Source organism: Monodelphis domestica, chromosome 2, assembly GCF_027887165.1.
Source record: "Monodelphis domestica isolate mMonDom1 chromosome 2, mMonDom1.pri, whole genome shotgun sequence".
Taxonomy (NCBI): domain Eukaryota; kingdom Metazoa; phylum Chordata; class Mammalia; order Didelphimorphia; family Didelphidae; genus Monodelphis; species Monodelphis domestica.
Window position 1 is genome coordinate 534,592,100 of NC_077228.1, and position 17,386 is coordinate 534,609,485.

Genomic DNA, 17,386 nt, shown 5'->3' on the forward strand with positions numbered 1-17,386 from the left:
TCTCCCTTGTTTGTTAATATAAGCTTTCAGGGATATGAATTTGCCTCTGATTACCGCTTTGGCTGCATCCCAAAAGGTTTGAAAGGATGTTTCGCCATTGTCATTTTCCTCGATGAAATTATTGTTTCTATGATTTCTTCTTTAACTAAACGGTTTTGGAGTATCATATTGTTTAATTTCCAATTGGTTTTAGATTTGGTTTTCCATGTACCATTACTAATCATTATTTTTATTGCCTTGTGATCTGAGAAGGCTGCATTCATTATTTCTGCTTTTTTGCATTTGTGTGCTATGTTTCTGTGACCTAATGTATGGTCAATTTTTGTGAATGTGCCATGTGGTGCTGAGAAGAAGGTGTATTCCTTTTTATCCCTATTTATTTTTCTCCATATGTCTATTAATTCTAATTTTTCTAAGATTTCATTCACTTCTTTTACCTCTTTCTTATTTATTTTTTGATTTGATTTATCTAAATTTGATAATGGTTGGTTTAAGTCTCCCACTAGTATGGTTTTATTGTCTATTTCTTCCTTCAATTCGCCTAGTTTCTCCATTAGAAATTTGGGTGCTATATTATTTGGTGCATACATGTTGATTAATGATATTTCCTCATTGTCTAGAGTCCCTTTTAACAAAATATAATTACCTTCCCTATCCCTTTTGATCAGGTCTATTTTTGCATTGGCTTTATCAGATATCATGATTACCACTCCTGCCTTCTTTCTATCAGTTGAGGCCCAGAAGGTCTTACTCCATCCTTTAATTCTGACCTTGTGGGTGTCAACCCGCCTTATGTATGTTTCTTGAAGACAACATATGGTAGGGTTTTGGATTCTAATCCATTCTGCTATTCGTCTACGTTTTATGGGTGAGTTCATCCCATTCACGTTCAAAGTTATGATTGTCATTTGTGGACTCCCTGGCATTTTGATTGCCTTCCCTAATTCTAACCTTTTCTTCTTCGGCTCTACCTTTTAGTCCAGTGGTTTACTTTGAATCAGTCCCCCTTGTCCCCTCCCTTGATGTTTCCCTTTTTAGTCCCTCCCTTTTTCTTCCCTCCTCCTCCCCCCCTCTTTCCCTCCCTTTTTGTTCTCCCTCTCCCCCTCCCCCCCTTGGTTTTCCCTTCTCCTTACCCTTGTTGGGTAAGATAGAATTCAAGATCCCAATGGATCTGGATGTTTTTCCCTCTCAGAGTTGATTTCCCTGAGATTGAGGTTTGAGTAAACCCCACCCCCTCTCTTCCTCTCCTTCTTATAGGAGTTTTCTTCCCCTCCCCTTCCCATGTGAATCTTTGTGTGAGAACCATTATTCTATTTGGTCTTTCTTTACCCCCTATTTATACATTACATTTTCCCCACATGTTAGTATACATGGATTGATATAAATGTAGTCCTTATAGAAGAGAGTTTGAGTAAAAGAAGAAGATAACATTTTTCCCCTTTCCTTAATATTTACCTTTTCAGGTATTCCTTGCTCTTTGATTTTCGGTATCAAACTTTCCACATAGCTCTGGTCTTTTCTTTGCAAAAAGTTGGAAGTCTTCTATTTTGTTGAATGCCCATACTTTTCCTTGGAAGTATATAGTCAGTTTTGCTGGGTAGTTGATTCTTGGTTGGAGACCCAGCTCTCTTGCCTTTCTGAAGATCATGTTCCATGCCTTACGATTATTCAGAGTAGAACTTGCAAGGTCTTGTGTGACCCTGATTGGCATTCCTTTATATCTAAATTGTCTTTTTCTGGCTTCCTGTAGGATTTTTTCTTTTGTTTGATAGCTTTGGAATTTGGCAATTACATTCCTGGGAGTTGTCTTTTGGGGGTTTAGTGTAGAAGGTGTTCTGTGAGCTCTGTCAGTGGCTGTATTGCCCCCTTGTTCTAGAATCTCTGGGCAATTTTCTTTGATTATATCTTGTATCACCATGTCCAGTTTGGTGTTTATTTCTGGCTTTTCTGGGAGTCCAATTATTCTTAAATTTTCTCTTCTCCCTCTATTTTCCAGATCTATCACCTTGTTGGTGAGATATTTTATGTTCTCTTCTAATTTCTTGGTGTTTTGGCTTTGCTTTATTAGTTCTTGCTTTAAAGCCTGGTTTTCTTTTACAGTTTGGTCAAACTGGTTTTGTAGATGCGTGAATTTCTTTTGCAATATTTCCAACTTTTCCTCCCAGAGGGCTTCCATCTTTCTGGTCATTTCTGATTCAAATTCTTCATGGGTTTGTGGAGAGTTTCTATTTCCTTTGGAAGATTTTGGAGAATTTTCTTGTATATCTTCTTCTATCTGCTCTGTATTTTGTATTTTGGCTCCATAGAATGTGTCCAAAGTCGCCCCTTTCTTCTTATTTTTCTTGGTATTTTGGGGCTTCTGTGCTTCTGTGGAGTTTGTCATCTCTGAATGTGGAGGATTAGCTTTTCTTATCTCTGTCTGGTGTTCAGAGGCTTTAGTCCTGGGCAGATGTTGGTTCTATGAGCTTTCCCTGGGTTAAACTGAATATGCCTCACTGGAACTGGAATGGAAGGGTCGGACCACAAGGCCACACTCTACCCCCGGCTCGCTTTCCGGAAGTTGCCTTCAGAATCGCTGGCCGTGAGGCTGTTTCTTCGGCCTGCGGGGGATGGGCTGCAGCTTCCCCAAGCTCCGAGGGCAAAGACTTTCACTGAGACTTGGATAGCAGGATCCAGCCCGTGAGGCTGTCTTGCCCGCCCTGAGGGTTGCTGTTGTTTCGACCAGCTCTCTGCAGCGGAAGCCCCAGGCAGTAACTTTCACCCGGACTCGGGTAGAAGGCCCTGAGGGTTGTTGTTCCGAGGACCCTGCTCTCTGAGCCCCACCGGGCTGCGGCTTCCGGGAGCCTTGGACTCTGCACTCCTACCCCTGAGGTCCGAGTGATCTCGGGTTCTGGCTTTTGAGGGGAGCCGTACCTTTTGAACCGGGTCCAGGTCCAGGAGGAGGGTTCCCAGGGTCTGTGCTGTTGATCGTTTTGAATTTCGGCACCTTAGGAGCTTATAGTTTGAGATCGGTCGGGAAGGGTTTTCCGGAGATCTGAACTTTAGCTTTCTCTAAGCCGCCATCTTAACCGGAAGTCCCTGTAGCCTATTTCCTGACTTTTATGCTAAATTTGAAGTCTGCTCCTGGGGTAGAGGAGTCATTGCTTGAAACCTCGTGTTTAGTTTTGAAATGTAAGTGTTTTCAGAGGTGGCTCTGGAATGGGGTGTAGTGGTTCTATACGTTTTCACTTCTTCCAAGGTGATGTGATGTACAAAGAGGTGTGTTCACTACTCTCTTGGCTTATACTCTGGACAGTGAATAACCAGCCTTTTATTTCACATTTTGGAACTGTGATCAGCATCCCAAATCCCTCATGGGTGCAAATTCTACTATTTCTAGTGCTTGTAGCTAATGGTATTTCTTACATTGGGACTGCCACCAGGCCTGGAACTAGAACCCACATATGAGCTATGAAACAGACTCCTGCATCCAATGCTAGAAAAAGGACCTTTGATCTCCTGTTAAATTGTCTGACCGCCCCCTGCCCTTTACTGTCTGTGGACTAAGAGCTTCAGAAGTTGCTTCTGCCAATTCAGTTCCCTTAAGGGCCTGCTGCTGATGGGTCAGGGCACATGGCTTTGCTGCTGACAGAGTAAGGCATGGCCTTGCTATTATTCTGTTAGGGTATAGCCTGTGCTAGACTTTGCTCCACTTTCACCATGGTGGGAGTTACCTTTCCTGATGGCCTTCTAAAGTCTCTAGGCAGAAAAATTCTTTACCGCATCCTTTTTGGAGTTCTTCTGTTCCAGAATGTTCAGAGACATTATTTTAAAGTCATATCGAGGAGAATTTGGGAAACCTGAGGTAAATCCCTGATTTCTGTCTGCCATCTTGGCTCTGGTGACCCAGCATTTTTTTTTCTTATTCTGAGTTTCAAATTCTCTCCCTCCCTACTTTCTCACACTGCTCCTTGAGAAGGCAAGCAATCTGATATAGGTTATACATGTGCAGTCATCTAAAACTGGTTTCCATATTTCTCATGTTGCAAATGACAAGATGATTGGCAACGTGTGTAGATATGGTGAATTATCTTGGAGTCTTTGATGTTTGATCAAACTCTAAATGCTTCCATAGTGTTTGCTTCAGCTACATTCATGGCTACTGTAACAATGGTTACTGCTCTTATCAACCAATTCCAATTAAGCAGCTAAGTGGCACAATGGATAAAGTAATAAGAATTTTAAATGGTAAATTGCCATTCATTTTGCTGATTGGCTAAGGAGCTAAAAAGAAACAAAAAAAAAGGCATATTCATCCCTCAGCAAGAAAGTTTGTAAACTTCTCTCATTTTCAACCTCACTCATATATGAGCATTTGGAGTTTTCTGGTACACTGGATAGAAGCATACCAATCCCAGACATTTGCTAGTACTGTGATCCTGGGCAAGTCATAAGACCTCTGCTTATGCAGGTTGCTTCACTTGTAAAATGAGAATAATTATTACACTGAACCCTTATGGTTCTTATGAGAACCAAATGAGCTAATATTGATAAAATGCACTGCACACAGTAGGTGCTATTTAACTGCTAGATATTATTTTTTCCTTATGATTTTGATTTTTACTCTTTGTTCCCCAATTCTGCCCTTCTTAAACTGAATTGTTCTCATACTTCTATTCACTTATTTCCCTGTTTAACTAAATGGATTTCCATTCATAAAACACCTTCTTTTCCCTGGATCATTTAACAGTCAGGTTCATGATCTTTTACTTCTTCCTGAACTATCACTATGTTTGTATACTAGATTCTGAGCTCTGACAACAGGGACTGTGTTTTGTTTCCCTTTGTCCTCAGAGGCTAGAACATAGTAGGTGCTTCATTAACGTTTACTGACTAACAGACTAGGCCAGGGCTGATACTAGGCCCCAATCTCAATCTCTATTCTGCATTCGGATGTCTTTCCTAGTAGTCAATGCACGCTCTGGCTTCAGTATGTGACTCTCTTTTTCTTGTACCTAATCACCTTTAAATGACAAGACCTAACACTGAAGATCACAGAGGCTCCCTTCTAGGCCCCTGAAGTCTCATGTCAAGAGACACCAAGCAGTCTCTATTTCTCATCTTCCTAAACTGAAGTGGTAATCATACTCATGATTCCATCGGGAAAAAGAAAGGGATTCAGCTTCAATTATGTAAACCTTAGCATTGGATTACTTCCAAGTGAGACAAAACCATTTCTCTTACTTGTGTGCTCCTCCATCATTAGGCACAGCCTGGGACCATGTCTGATCAATGTGCTGAGGCCCCACGTCCAGGGCCAGTCCAGGGTCCCTGCAATCTTCCTTTAATCAGCAGCCTCACCCCAGGGTCATCAGTAGAGCAAACGTTCTCAAAGGTATGGCTGGGGTCCACACAGCTGCCCCCAAGGACTGTTGTTTACTGAGTTGGCAGTGCCTGAGGGGAAATAAGGGTTGACTTTTGACTGAGGACTTTACTAAGCTGGTAACAGTCATAAGATTTCTCTCCAGTGTGGGTTCTCTGATGTAAAGTAAGACCAGACTTCTGTGAAAAAGCCTTTCCACATTGATTACATTCATAAGGTTTCTCTCCAGAGTGGATTCTCTGATGTACAGTAAGATAAGCTCTCTTTTCAAATGTTTTACCACATTGATTACATTCGTAAGGCTTCCCTCCAGTGTGGATTTTCTGATGTACATCCAAGTTTTCTCTCCAAGTGGAATCACAGGCACCATCACCAATGCATCTTTGCCTCTGAGTTTCTTCCCCAGACAGGCTTAGCTCTGCAGTCATCTCTTTCATTTCAAGTCTGATCTTTCCTTCTGAAAGAAACAAACAACACACACGTATAGTCACCTCGACACATATACATCCCTTTTCCTCCACTGGCAGAATAAAAGCTGGTTTTCATTCTATTTCCCCAGACAAAGAGAAAAGTCTACAAACACAAATGGGCAGAATCAATCATTCCAACATGCCATTAGCTCACAACTAAAGGAAGACTTCACTGATAAAGACTTTTACTCATATTCATGTTAGATCCTCACAAGAAACTTGGAGCACAGGCAGGGGAAGCATTCTCATTGCATTCACAGCTCAGGCCATGAGCTCAGAGTGTCTGAGTGATTTGAACAAAATCCTAAAAGCTGAGACTGGAACTCAAACTCCGTAACGTTGTCTCTACATTCAGTCTTTCTTTTTCACTTTGACTGTCTGTACTCTCAGTCCTCTCTTCACAGATAATTATACTACTTGGTGCATACATACAGAAGATTTATATTATTTCATGATGTATCATCTGTAAGCATAATATAATTTTCTTTTTTCTTTATTCTTTTTTTTCCCTTTAAACACTTACCTTCCATCTTGGAATCAATACTGTGTATTGGTTCCAAGGCAGAAGAGCAGTAAAGGCTAGACAATGGGGGTCAAGTAACTTTCCCAGGGCCACACAGCTAGGAAGTGTCTGAGGCCAGATTTGAACTTAGGACCTCCTGCCTCCTGGCCTGGCTCTCAATCCACTAAGCCACCCAGCTGCCCCGCATACTATAATTTTCTAAGGGATCATGTTCAATCACATCTTTTCTGTTACAGTAACTGAGATGAATGCCAACACTATTTTATTCTATTGACCAGAGCCATAAGGAATTTACTTTGTTGGAATAGTCATTACTTATTTCTTTTTAAAAAATTTATCCTTAAATGACACTGATCACCAAAATAAAAAAAGATTCCTTACAATAAATAGCATTTAAAAATTGAACGATATTACGGGGCATCTGGGTGGTTCAGTGGACAAAGAGCCAGGTCTAGAGATGGGAGACCCTGAGTTCAAATCTCACCTCCAAACACTTCCTAGCTTTGTAAGCCCTGGGCAAGTCATTCAACCCCATCGCCAAAAATTCCCACTCTTCTGATTTATTGGTTTTATGACGGAAGGTAAGAGATTAAAAAAAAACGCATGGCATTTTCTGTATCTGAAAATGTGTCTCATACAGAAACTTGACTCCATCACCTTTTTGGAAGGAAGAGCATAGCCTGCTTCACTCTTAGTCCTCTTGCAGCTTTTCCCATTTAGTGGGAACCCCTTGGAGGTGCCCACACTGACCAAAGAGATGTGAGCTAAAATTGTGTGAATGGCACCTCAAACAGTAAAGAGTTGGCTAGTTTTGTTGGGAAGCTATTTTTCCTCTGGGATAACCATGTGCTTCTTTCAACTTTAACGAATTTCTTTCTGCGGTGATTCCAAGCATTATGGTAGACTATATGTTTTGGGGGTTCATGCAGTGATTAGATTAATCCCTGACAGCTTCAGACTATGGGCACCATGTCCTTTCTGTTACCCAAGTGCACATCAAATTCTTCCCAAACTTCTGGGAAGGTTGAACATTTATGTGTGTGAAGATCATTAAAGCTCTCTCCTAGGGTCGTGCCCAAGACCCTGCATTCCTGGAGGTACCTCTAGGAAGAGAATCTTTAAATGTTTAGGCTCCATATGCAGAACGATTCATTGGGGGAGACGTGTCATGTTACATCTCCGAGAACACCCAAGTGAGGAGATTTAACATGCTGGTCTTCCAAAGAATGAAAGGGGAGATTGTGAAAGGAAATATGCCCTTCCCCCTTTCCACTACATGTACCTCGCATGGGACCTGGAAGCAATGACTATGTGAGGGAAATCATGGAGTAGATTAGGTGATGAGGATAGAATGGCAGCTGGAAAAAGACAGCAATGGAGACAAGAATATGAAGAGACAGGGGGCTGGGCAATCATCCCCTGCACAGCACCAATGGGAGGCACAGTCAAATTAGAAAGCATGACTAGCCCTGGAGATGTCACGTGTGAGACTTAGTAAATAATGAATAGAAGAATAAATTTGATAAAGTGAGGTATGGGTGAATTTTGGCCTCTTTTCTTCCATGTTTGTTGCTAACCAGACCTGCCTGTGAGGGTGGCTAGGGGCCCTCTAGGAGGCCATAGAATAGCCACCTAAATGAAGCAATAAGGAAAGTACCTTTATATTTCTCACTCTTATTTTTCCATCTTTCTTTTTCCCCTACTATCTTTGATTAATATAAATATTAATTTATGGCTAGTCTCCTAATTTTAATTATTACATTTTTGGCAAACATGAAGGGACCAGATGTTATGAAATTACTTCAATCTATTTTAATGGGTTAATGGGTGGTGAAAGGAACATGATCCTTTCCATTGTGAATGGGTCTCAAAGTGATGATGCAGTATGTTGGCCCCTAGAAAACCTGAAATGGAATTTTAATTCAGCCAAAGATTACATCCATCTATGTGAGACTAGAAATGCATTATTAAAGGGAATGAAAGCTTGCTCTGACAGGCCAAGTGATTGGACTAAATTTGATGACCTCAGACAGGGAGAGAAGAGACCATCTCAGTTTTATGACGGTTCTATGACAGTTGAACTAGGTTCTAGGTATCTTGGCATGGATGTGTCCAGAGGGATAGATGCCAGACTCATAAGGATTCATTTTGTAAAGAATCATTCCTGAGAGATTAAGGACTATTTTAAGAACAATTGCCCAGACTGGCCCATCATGGACATAGAAAAGCTAAAGAGGACAACAGCATGTCTTTGAGGGCTGTGAAAGATGAAATAGAGAGAAAGCTGAAAAAAGAGGAACTGGAGAGATTATGAAAGGAAAAAACTAAATAAGAGGTAAAATTAAAGAAGGAAAAATATGAATTATAAAAACAAATGAAAGAAAGAGCTGAAAGACAGAGGTCACAGCTCCTTTAAAAGAATCCATAAAGTAATTTCTAATGATTGCCTTAATTTCCTCTTCATCGGAGGTGCTGTCCCCCCTTTTCATCTTTAATGCTGTGAATTTGCTTTTCTTCCTTCCTTTTTTAAATTAGATTGACCAGTACTTTGTCTATTTTGTTTGTTTTTTCAAAGTACCAGCTTCTTGTCTTATTTATTAAATCAATAGTTCTATCACTTTCGATTTTATTAATTTCTCCCTTAATTTTTAGGATTTCTAATTTGGTTTTCTGCTGGGGGTTTTTAATTTGATCGCTTTCGAGTTTTTCATTTGCATTTCCAATTGATTGATCTCTGCTCTCCCTTGTTTGTTAATATAAGCATTCAGGGATATGAATTTACCTCTGATTACCGCTTTGGCTGCATCCCAAAAGGTTTGAAAGGATGTCGCCATTGTCATTTTCCTCGATGAAATTATTAATTGTTTCTATGATTTCTTCTTTAACTAAACGGTTTTGGAGTATCATATTGTTTAATTTCCAATTGGTTTTAGATTTGGTTTTCCATGTACCATTACTAATCATTATTTTTATTGCCTTGTGATCTGAGAAGGCTGCATTCATTATTTCTGCTTTTTTGCATTTGTGTGCTATGTTTCTGTGACCTAATGTATGGTCAATTTTTGTGAATGTGCCATGTGGTGCTGAGAAGAAGGTGTATTCCTTTTTATCCCTATTTATTTTTCTCCATATGTCTATTAATTCTAATTTTTCTAGGATTTCATTTACTTCTTTTACCTCTTTCTTATTTATTTTTTGATTTGATTTATCTAAATTTGATAATGGTTGGTTTAAGTCTCCCACTAGTATGGTTTTATTGTCTATTTCTTCCTTCAATTCTCCTAGTTTCTCCATTAGAAATTTGGGTGCTATATTATTTGGTGCATACATGTTGATTAATGATATTTCCTCATTGTCTAGAGTCCCTTTTAACAAAATATAATTACCTTCCCTATCCCTTTTGATCAGGTCTATTTTTGCATTGGCTTTATCAGATATCATGATTACCACTCCTGCCTTCTTTCTATCAGTTGAGGCCCAGAAGGTCTTACTCCATCCTTTAATTCTGACCTTGTGGGTGTCAACCCACCTCATGTGTGTTTCTTGAAGACAACATATGGTAGGGTTTTGGATTCTAATCCATTCTGCTATTCGTCTACGTTTTATGGGTGAGTTCATCCCATTCACGTTCAAAGTTATGATTGTCATTTGTGGACTCCCTGGCATTTTGATTGCCTTCCCTAATTCTAACCTTTTCTTCTTCGGCTCTACCTTTTAGTCCAGTGATTTACCTTGAATCAGTCCCCCTTGTCCCCTCCCTTGATGTTTCCCTTTTTAGTCCCTCCCTTTTTCTTCCCTCCTCCTCCCCCCTCTCTTTCCCTCCCTTTTTGTTCTCCCTCTCCCCTTCCCCCCCTTGGTTTTCCCTTCTCCTTACCCTTGTTGGGTAAGATAGAATTCAAGATCCCAATGGATCTGGATGTTTTTCCCTCTCAGAGTTGATTTCCCTGAGATTGAGGTTTAAGTAAACCCCCCCCCCTCTTCCTCTCCTTCTTATAGGAGTTTTCTTCCCCTCCCCTTCCCATGTGAATCTTTGTGTGAGAACTTCCTAAGAAAAAATCCCCAGGGCCTGAGGGATTCAGCAGTGAATTCTATCAAACATTCAGAGAACAGTTAATCCCAATACTATACAAACTATTTGACATAATAAGCAAAGAGGGAGTTCTACCAAACTCCTTTTATGACACAAACATGGTACTGATTCCAAAGCCAGGCAGGTCAAAAACAGAGAAAGAAAACTATAGGCCAATCTCCCTAATGAATATAGATGCAAAAAATCTTAAATAGGATACTAGCAAAAAGACTCCAGCAAGTGATCAGAAGGATCATTCACCATGATCAAGTAGGATTCAAACCAGGGATGCAGGGCTGGTTCAACATTAGGAAAACCATCCACATAATTGACCACATCAACAAGCAAACCAACAAGAACCACATGATTATCTCAATAGACGCAGAAAAAGCCTTTGATAAAATACAACACCCATTCCTATTAAAAACACTACAAAGCATAGGAATAGAAGGGTCGTTCCTAAAAATAATAAACAGTATATATCTAAAACCATCAGCTAATATCATCTGCAATGGGGATAAACTAGATGCATTCCCAATAAGATCAGGAGTGAAACAAGGATGCCCATTATCACCTCTACTATTTGACATTGTACTAGAAACACTAGCAGTAGCAATTAGAGAAGATAAAGGAATTGAAGGTATCAAAATAGGAAAGGAGGAAACCAAGTTATCACTCTTTGTGGATGACATGATGGTCTACTTAAAGAATCCTAGAGATTCAACCAAAAAGCTAATTGAAATAATCAACAACTTTAGCAAAGTTGCAGGATACAAAATAAACCCACATAAATCATCAGCTTTTCTATATATCTCCAACACAGCTCAGCAGCAAGAACTAGAAAGAGAAATCCCATTCAAAATCACCTTACACAAAATAAAATACCTAGGAATCTACCTCCCAAGACAAACACAGGAACTATATGAACACAACTACAAAACACTCGCCACACAACTAAAACTAGACTTGAACAAATGGAAAAACATTAACTGCTCATGGATAGGACGAGCCAATATAATAAAAATGACCATCCTACCCAAACTTATTTATCTATTTAGTGCCATACCCATTGAACTACCAAAATACTTCTTCACTGATTTAGAAAAAACCATAACAAAGTTCATTTGGAAGAACAAAAGATCAAGGATATCCAGGGAAATAATGAAAAAAAAAACACATATGATGGGGGCCTTGCAGTCCCTGACCTAAAACTATATTACAAAGCAGCAGTCATCAAAACAATTTGGTACTGGCTAAGAAACAGAAAGGAAGATCAGTGGAATAGACTGGGGGAAAGCGACCTCAGCAAGACAGTATACGATAAACCCAAAGATCCCAGCTTTTGGGACAAAAATCCACTATTCGATAAAAACTGCTGGGAAAATTGGAAGACAGTGTGGGAGAGACTAGGAATAGATCAACACCTCACACCCTACACCAAGATAAATTCAAAATGGGTGAGTGACTTAAACATAAAGAAGGAAACCATAAGGAAATTGGGTAAACACAGAATAGTATACATGTCAGACCTCTGGGAGGGGAAAGGCTTTAAAACCAAGCAAGATATAGAAAGAATCACAAAATGTAAAATAAATAATTTTGACTACATCAAACTAAAAAGCTTTTGTACAAACAAAACCAATGTAACTAAAATCAGAAGGGAAACAACAAATTGGGAAAAAATCTTCATAGAAACCTCTGACAAAGGTTTAATTACTCATATTTATAATGAGCTAAATCAATTGTACAAAAAATCAAGCCATTCTCCAATTGATAAATGGGCAAGGGACATGGATAGGCAGTTCTCAGATAAAGAAATCAAAACTATTAACAAGCACATGAAGAAGTGTTCTACATCTCTTATAATCAGAGTGATGCAAATCAAAACAACTCTGAGGTATCACCTCACACCTAGCAGATTGGCTAACATAACAGCAAAGGAAAGTAATGAATGCTGGAGGGGATGTGGCAAAGTAGGGACATTAATTCATTGCTGGTGGAGCTGTGAACTGATCCAACCATTCTGGAGGGCAATTTGGAACTATGCCCAAAGGGCGACAAAAGAATATCTACCCTTTGACCCAGCCATAGCACTGCTGGGTCTGTACCCCAAAGAGATAATGGACACAAAGACTTGTACAAAAATATTCATAGCTGCGCTCTTTGTGGTGGCCCAAAACTGGAAAACGAGGGGATGCCCTTCAATTGGGGAATGGCTGAACAAACTGTGGTATATGTTGGTGATGGAATACTATTGTGCTCAAAGGAATAATAAAGTGGATAAGTTCCATGGAGACTGGAACAACCTCCAGGAAATGATGCAGAGCGAGAGGAGCAGAACCAGGAGAACATTGTACACAGAGACTAATACACTGTGGTATAATCGAACGTAATGGACTTCTCCATTAGTGGCGGTGTAATGTCCCTGAACAACCTGCAGGGATCCAGGAGAAAAAAAACACCATTCATAAGCAAAGGATAAACTATGGGAGTGGAAACACCGAGAAAAAGCAACTGCCTGTCTACAGAGGTTGAGGGGACATGACAGAGGAAAGACTCTAAATGAACACTCTAATGCAAATACTATCAACAAAGCAATGGGTTCAAATCAAGAAAACATCTAATGCCCAGTGGACTTATGCGTCGGCTATGGGGGGTGGGGGGGAAGGAAAAGAAAATGATCTATGTCTTTAACGAATAATGCTTGGAAATGATCAAATAAAATATATTTTAAAAAATTAAAAATTAAAAAAAAATTAAAAAAAAATATTCTTTATTATACGAGATAGATTTCTGGGAGAGAAAGAGGGAGAAATTTAGGTGATGTAAAAACAAAATATATCAATAAAATTTTATTAAAAAAAAAAAAGAATCCATAAAGCAACCAATGCCATGCTCTTTTTGTGGGAAAGAAGGTCATGAAGCTATGAGTTGTAGAATGAGGAACAGAAGCTGGAGAAATGGTAATAATAATACTAATAACAATAATAATAGATCCTCCAATAGGTTCAATGATTATAATGGGATAAATCATAACTCAGTTCATAATACTCCTCAAGGAATCTGTAATGATTGTGGAGCACCACAGAGAAATGGTCAAAATGACCAAAGTGATGGCCACAGATATGGCCAAAGGAATCAAGATGTATGATGATACTCAGGAAGGGAAGGGACCTCAAGGAGTCTGGTTGTAAATTTTAAGCATGTTCAGTGTAACATAATCATAAATATAGATCTACACCCAGAAGACAAGTTGTAAATAAAGTTATGTTAACCACTGCAACACCTACCTAAATCAGAAAAAAGGACTCTTGGATACATTCCTTCCATGTAAAATGGCTACTCTCTACTGACACTGAGTGACATCCTGTCACATATAATGCATTTGCTGCTTTTTCTTTAGTTTTAATTTTGCTTTTAAGTTTACATATTAATCTAATATTATCTTCAGTTAATATGTTTGGGTTAATGGCTATGTGTTTTTACACTGTCCTTATTTGTATCCTCTTCCTATGATTGGACTAGGGATAATGGCATTATAAAAGTCCATAGACAAGTTGGACAAAGTCTTTTCCATGGCAAAGCTATTGGTCCCTATGGATGCTGGGTCTGCCACTGGATCCATCAGAACTCTGTTTTCTCATGAGCAACAATTACAGTCCACAGAAATGAGATGTGACCAGAGTTTGCACCATTGGAAGGTCACATATTACTTAAATAGCCTTTTGCTCCTTTTTGCTTTGTTAACTGTTACATAGATGATGATGGATGGACTCCATCAAAAAGGTTACAACCTGTATCAGTAACCTTTGAGCAGCTGCTTTTCAACAACTCACCTATACAAGCACCTGTCCCAGCTTCTCCCTCTTCATTCTGTACATCTCCTCTCTTAAACAGGAAGAGCAAATCTAGTTTGGAAACGGGAATCCCTGCAACACAGAGAGAATGAAGAGCTGAGTTGAAAGAGCTGTCTGAGAATTCAAAAGATTTAAAATAAAATTTTTATGCATTTCTGCTGTTCTCAGAACACCTCAGTTTCTCATAGTATTCCAACCCTTTCTCCCTATCAGAATAATTTCTTATCACAAAAAAGAACTTTTAATGAAAAAGAGGAAGATAAAAACATTTGGTAAAATCAATCAGTATGTCAAAAAATCTGGCATCATATGCAAAATTCCAGAACTCTCAGTCTGCAGGCTACAAATGATCAATCAAGAAGAAATGGAAAATCAGGCAGGTAAGGAAACGAAGAGGGACTCTATGTTGTAATCCAAGGCAGGATGGGTCAAAATTCCACGTACATAAAGGCTAGCCATCCAAAGGTCTGTCATAATCTGGACAATACACATTTCCGGACAATTAAAAAATTCCAAAGAAAATAAATACAAACTAAAACAATAAATCCACATGTAGTATTAAAGGCTATCCTGCTGGTCAGCAACGTCTTCCGGTTCTGGATTTCTGTGCATTTCAAAAGCTGGTTTAAAAAGATCTTTTCTTTCTTTCCATTTACTTTCTCCTTAGCACTCCAAGCCACAGGCTCCACACGCAGTCCTCCTGCTTCAACCAAAATGAGAGGGAAAACCCCTCATCCCAAATGTGCCCAGTCAAGCCTGGGTTGCACTTTCACTCAGGCCCTGATTGGTCAAGGAGGAGGAGGTAGATTCCTCCCCATTTCCAAGTGCCACTCAAAGCTCTCCCTCTGCCACCATCGCTTGCTAATCTCTCCTCCTCTGAAGTTCATTCAATACAAACTACCATCCAGGCTAAGGTTTGGCAGCTCTTTCTCTATTGACCTCTGGGTCCCTCCCCTCCTTCCTCAATGAGTTCAGTGCCTGCCTGGCTCAGTCTTTCTCTACTGTCCACCCAAGAACACACAAACAAGGTCAGAGCCTTGACCTTGCCGTCATCCACAAATGCACCATTTCCCTGCTCGGGAACCCTGACATCCCCTTTTCCCTCTGGGATCTCCATCAGTCCTTGCCATGACCTCCATTCCCCCCCCCACCCCCCCCCCCCGTCCATCAGTCCCTCCCGGGCCATCCTCCCTGCACTAACTCACTCTCTACCCTCACCCATGTTGATCCCAGGGAACAGTCTGACTTTCCATCATCCTCTTCTCTCAAGCCCGTTGGCTCCTTATGCTGGAGCTGACCTCATGCTGCCAAGCCTCAGCCTCGGTTACTCTCCCCTCCAGTGCCCTCACTCCTACTACCCTGCAGCTGAACGAAGCTGAAGAAAAATCATGAGACTGTGCTGACTGGATCCACCACAAATTGACATTACATCCTCTTCACTGGGCCCTGGATATACTCAGGCAAACCTCTTTTATTTTTAAAGCCTTACCTTGTCTTAGATTCAATACTATGTATTGGTTTCAAGGCAAAAGAACCATAAGGGCTAGGTAATGAGGGTTAAGTGACTTGTATAGGGTCACCTAGTCAGGAAGTATCTAAAGCCAGATTTGAACCTAAGACCTCCTGTCTCTAAATCCTGGCTCTCAATCCATTAAGCCACCCAGCTACCCCCACACCACCACCCAAGCCTCTAATACCCCCCTCAGTGAGTCACTATCCCACTCAGCACAGGAAATTATACAAATTCTTTTCTGCCTGAGCTCAGAACATCACTAAACAAACTAGGCTGGTCCCCCAGAGCTCCCCCTCTTCTCCCCTCACATCATTCAGATGCCTTCTAACAACATCTCTCCCTTCACCTCTGTCTCATATAATGAGGGGGCCGTTCTCCTGAACAAGGCTGACTGCTCTATGTGCACAAGTGATCTCATTACATCCTCGGTTCTGCTGCAGACTGTCCACTTATCTTCAGTCATTCCCTCTCTGCTTCTCCACTACCTACATTGCCACAACTCCTCTATTTGTGAAGACCCACCAGTCTCTCCTGCCTGCTGTCTCCTCCCTCTCCTCTTCTGTGACTTACCTCCCTGAGGAGCCCACCCAGAACACATGCCTCCAACTCCTTCCCTCTCACTCTCTCCTTAGCCCTCTACAGGCTGGATTCCAAACTCATCATTCAATGGAAAATGCTCTCTCTAAAGTCACTGATGATGTCTCAACGGCCAATTCCAATGGCCTTTTTCTAACCTCTTCTTTGACCTCCACAGCCTTTGATACTGTGCATCACCCTCTCTTCCTTCCCTTTCTCTTCTGTAAGTGCCTCTCTACTCAGTGACACTCCTCTATCCCGATTCTCCTCTTGCCAAGAGGATGACTCCTCAGTAACCAGAGGTTCCAGAGTAGAGAAGGCACAGCCTCACCATCAGAGGAAAGGAGCCAGAAGAGCTCAATTCATACAAAGCAAAGACCTCTTTCCCAGAATCATTTTGACTACTGGCCACAAAAGATTTGGGATTGTTGGAAAAGAATTTCTCTCTCCAATATATTGTCTTTTATTTAAATGGCATTACTAAGTGATATGGAGGTTGATCAACACTGAGTAATTCAGGTATAGACAAGACCTCAGAGAAAGGAAGTTAAGGAACCAACAGGAAAGGAAATTATTGCATGGACATTGGCCCCCTTGGGTGGCTCAGAAAAATTAAGAAATTATGGTTGGTTCTGGAAATGTGATGTGTGAGAGCTAGTGGGTGAAGAAAACAGCTCACAAATGGAAGACCAAGAGGTCTTTGGAGTCTTCTGGCTAGAGCATGGAAGCTGGAGGTACTCTTGTCTTTCCTCAGCTTCAATACATCACGGCCACCAATAGAGTAGAAAGCTAAGCAACTTTCTACCTCTTTCCTACCTTTCCATCTCTTTAATACTACTCCTAGTACTATGATTTAATGAAATTATAAAGCTACTAGCAGTCTCATAACTTAATTTTAATTATTACAGGATTCTCCCGTGGGGCCTTGAGTGTTCTTATCTAATAAGACAACATTTATGTATACCTTTCTTAGCCTACAGCAAATGAGCTTGCAAAAATTCCAACATACTGACACT

General features: G+C 40.4%; 1 protein-coding gene across 1 annotated transcript in view; it reads right to left on the minus strand.

The window, feature by feature from the left end:
- Nucleotides 1-2,038: 2,038 nt before the first annotated feature.
- Nucleotides 2,039-17,386, minus strand: part of LOC103101411 (zinc finger protein with KRAB and SCAN domains 1-like) — a 28,357-nt gene continuing 13,009 nt past the window's right edge. Inside the window, exon 3 of the mRNA XM_056814465.1 lies at nucleotides 2,039-5,819. Within this exon, the coding sequence (XP_056670443.1) occupies nucleotides 5,416-5,819 (404 nt within the window). The 3' untranslated portion in view covers nucleotides 2,039-5,415. The remainder of the gene's footprint in view (nucleotides 5,820-17,386) is intronic.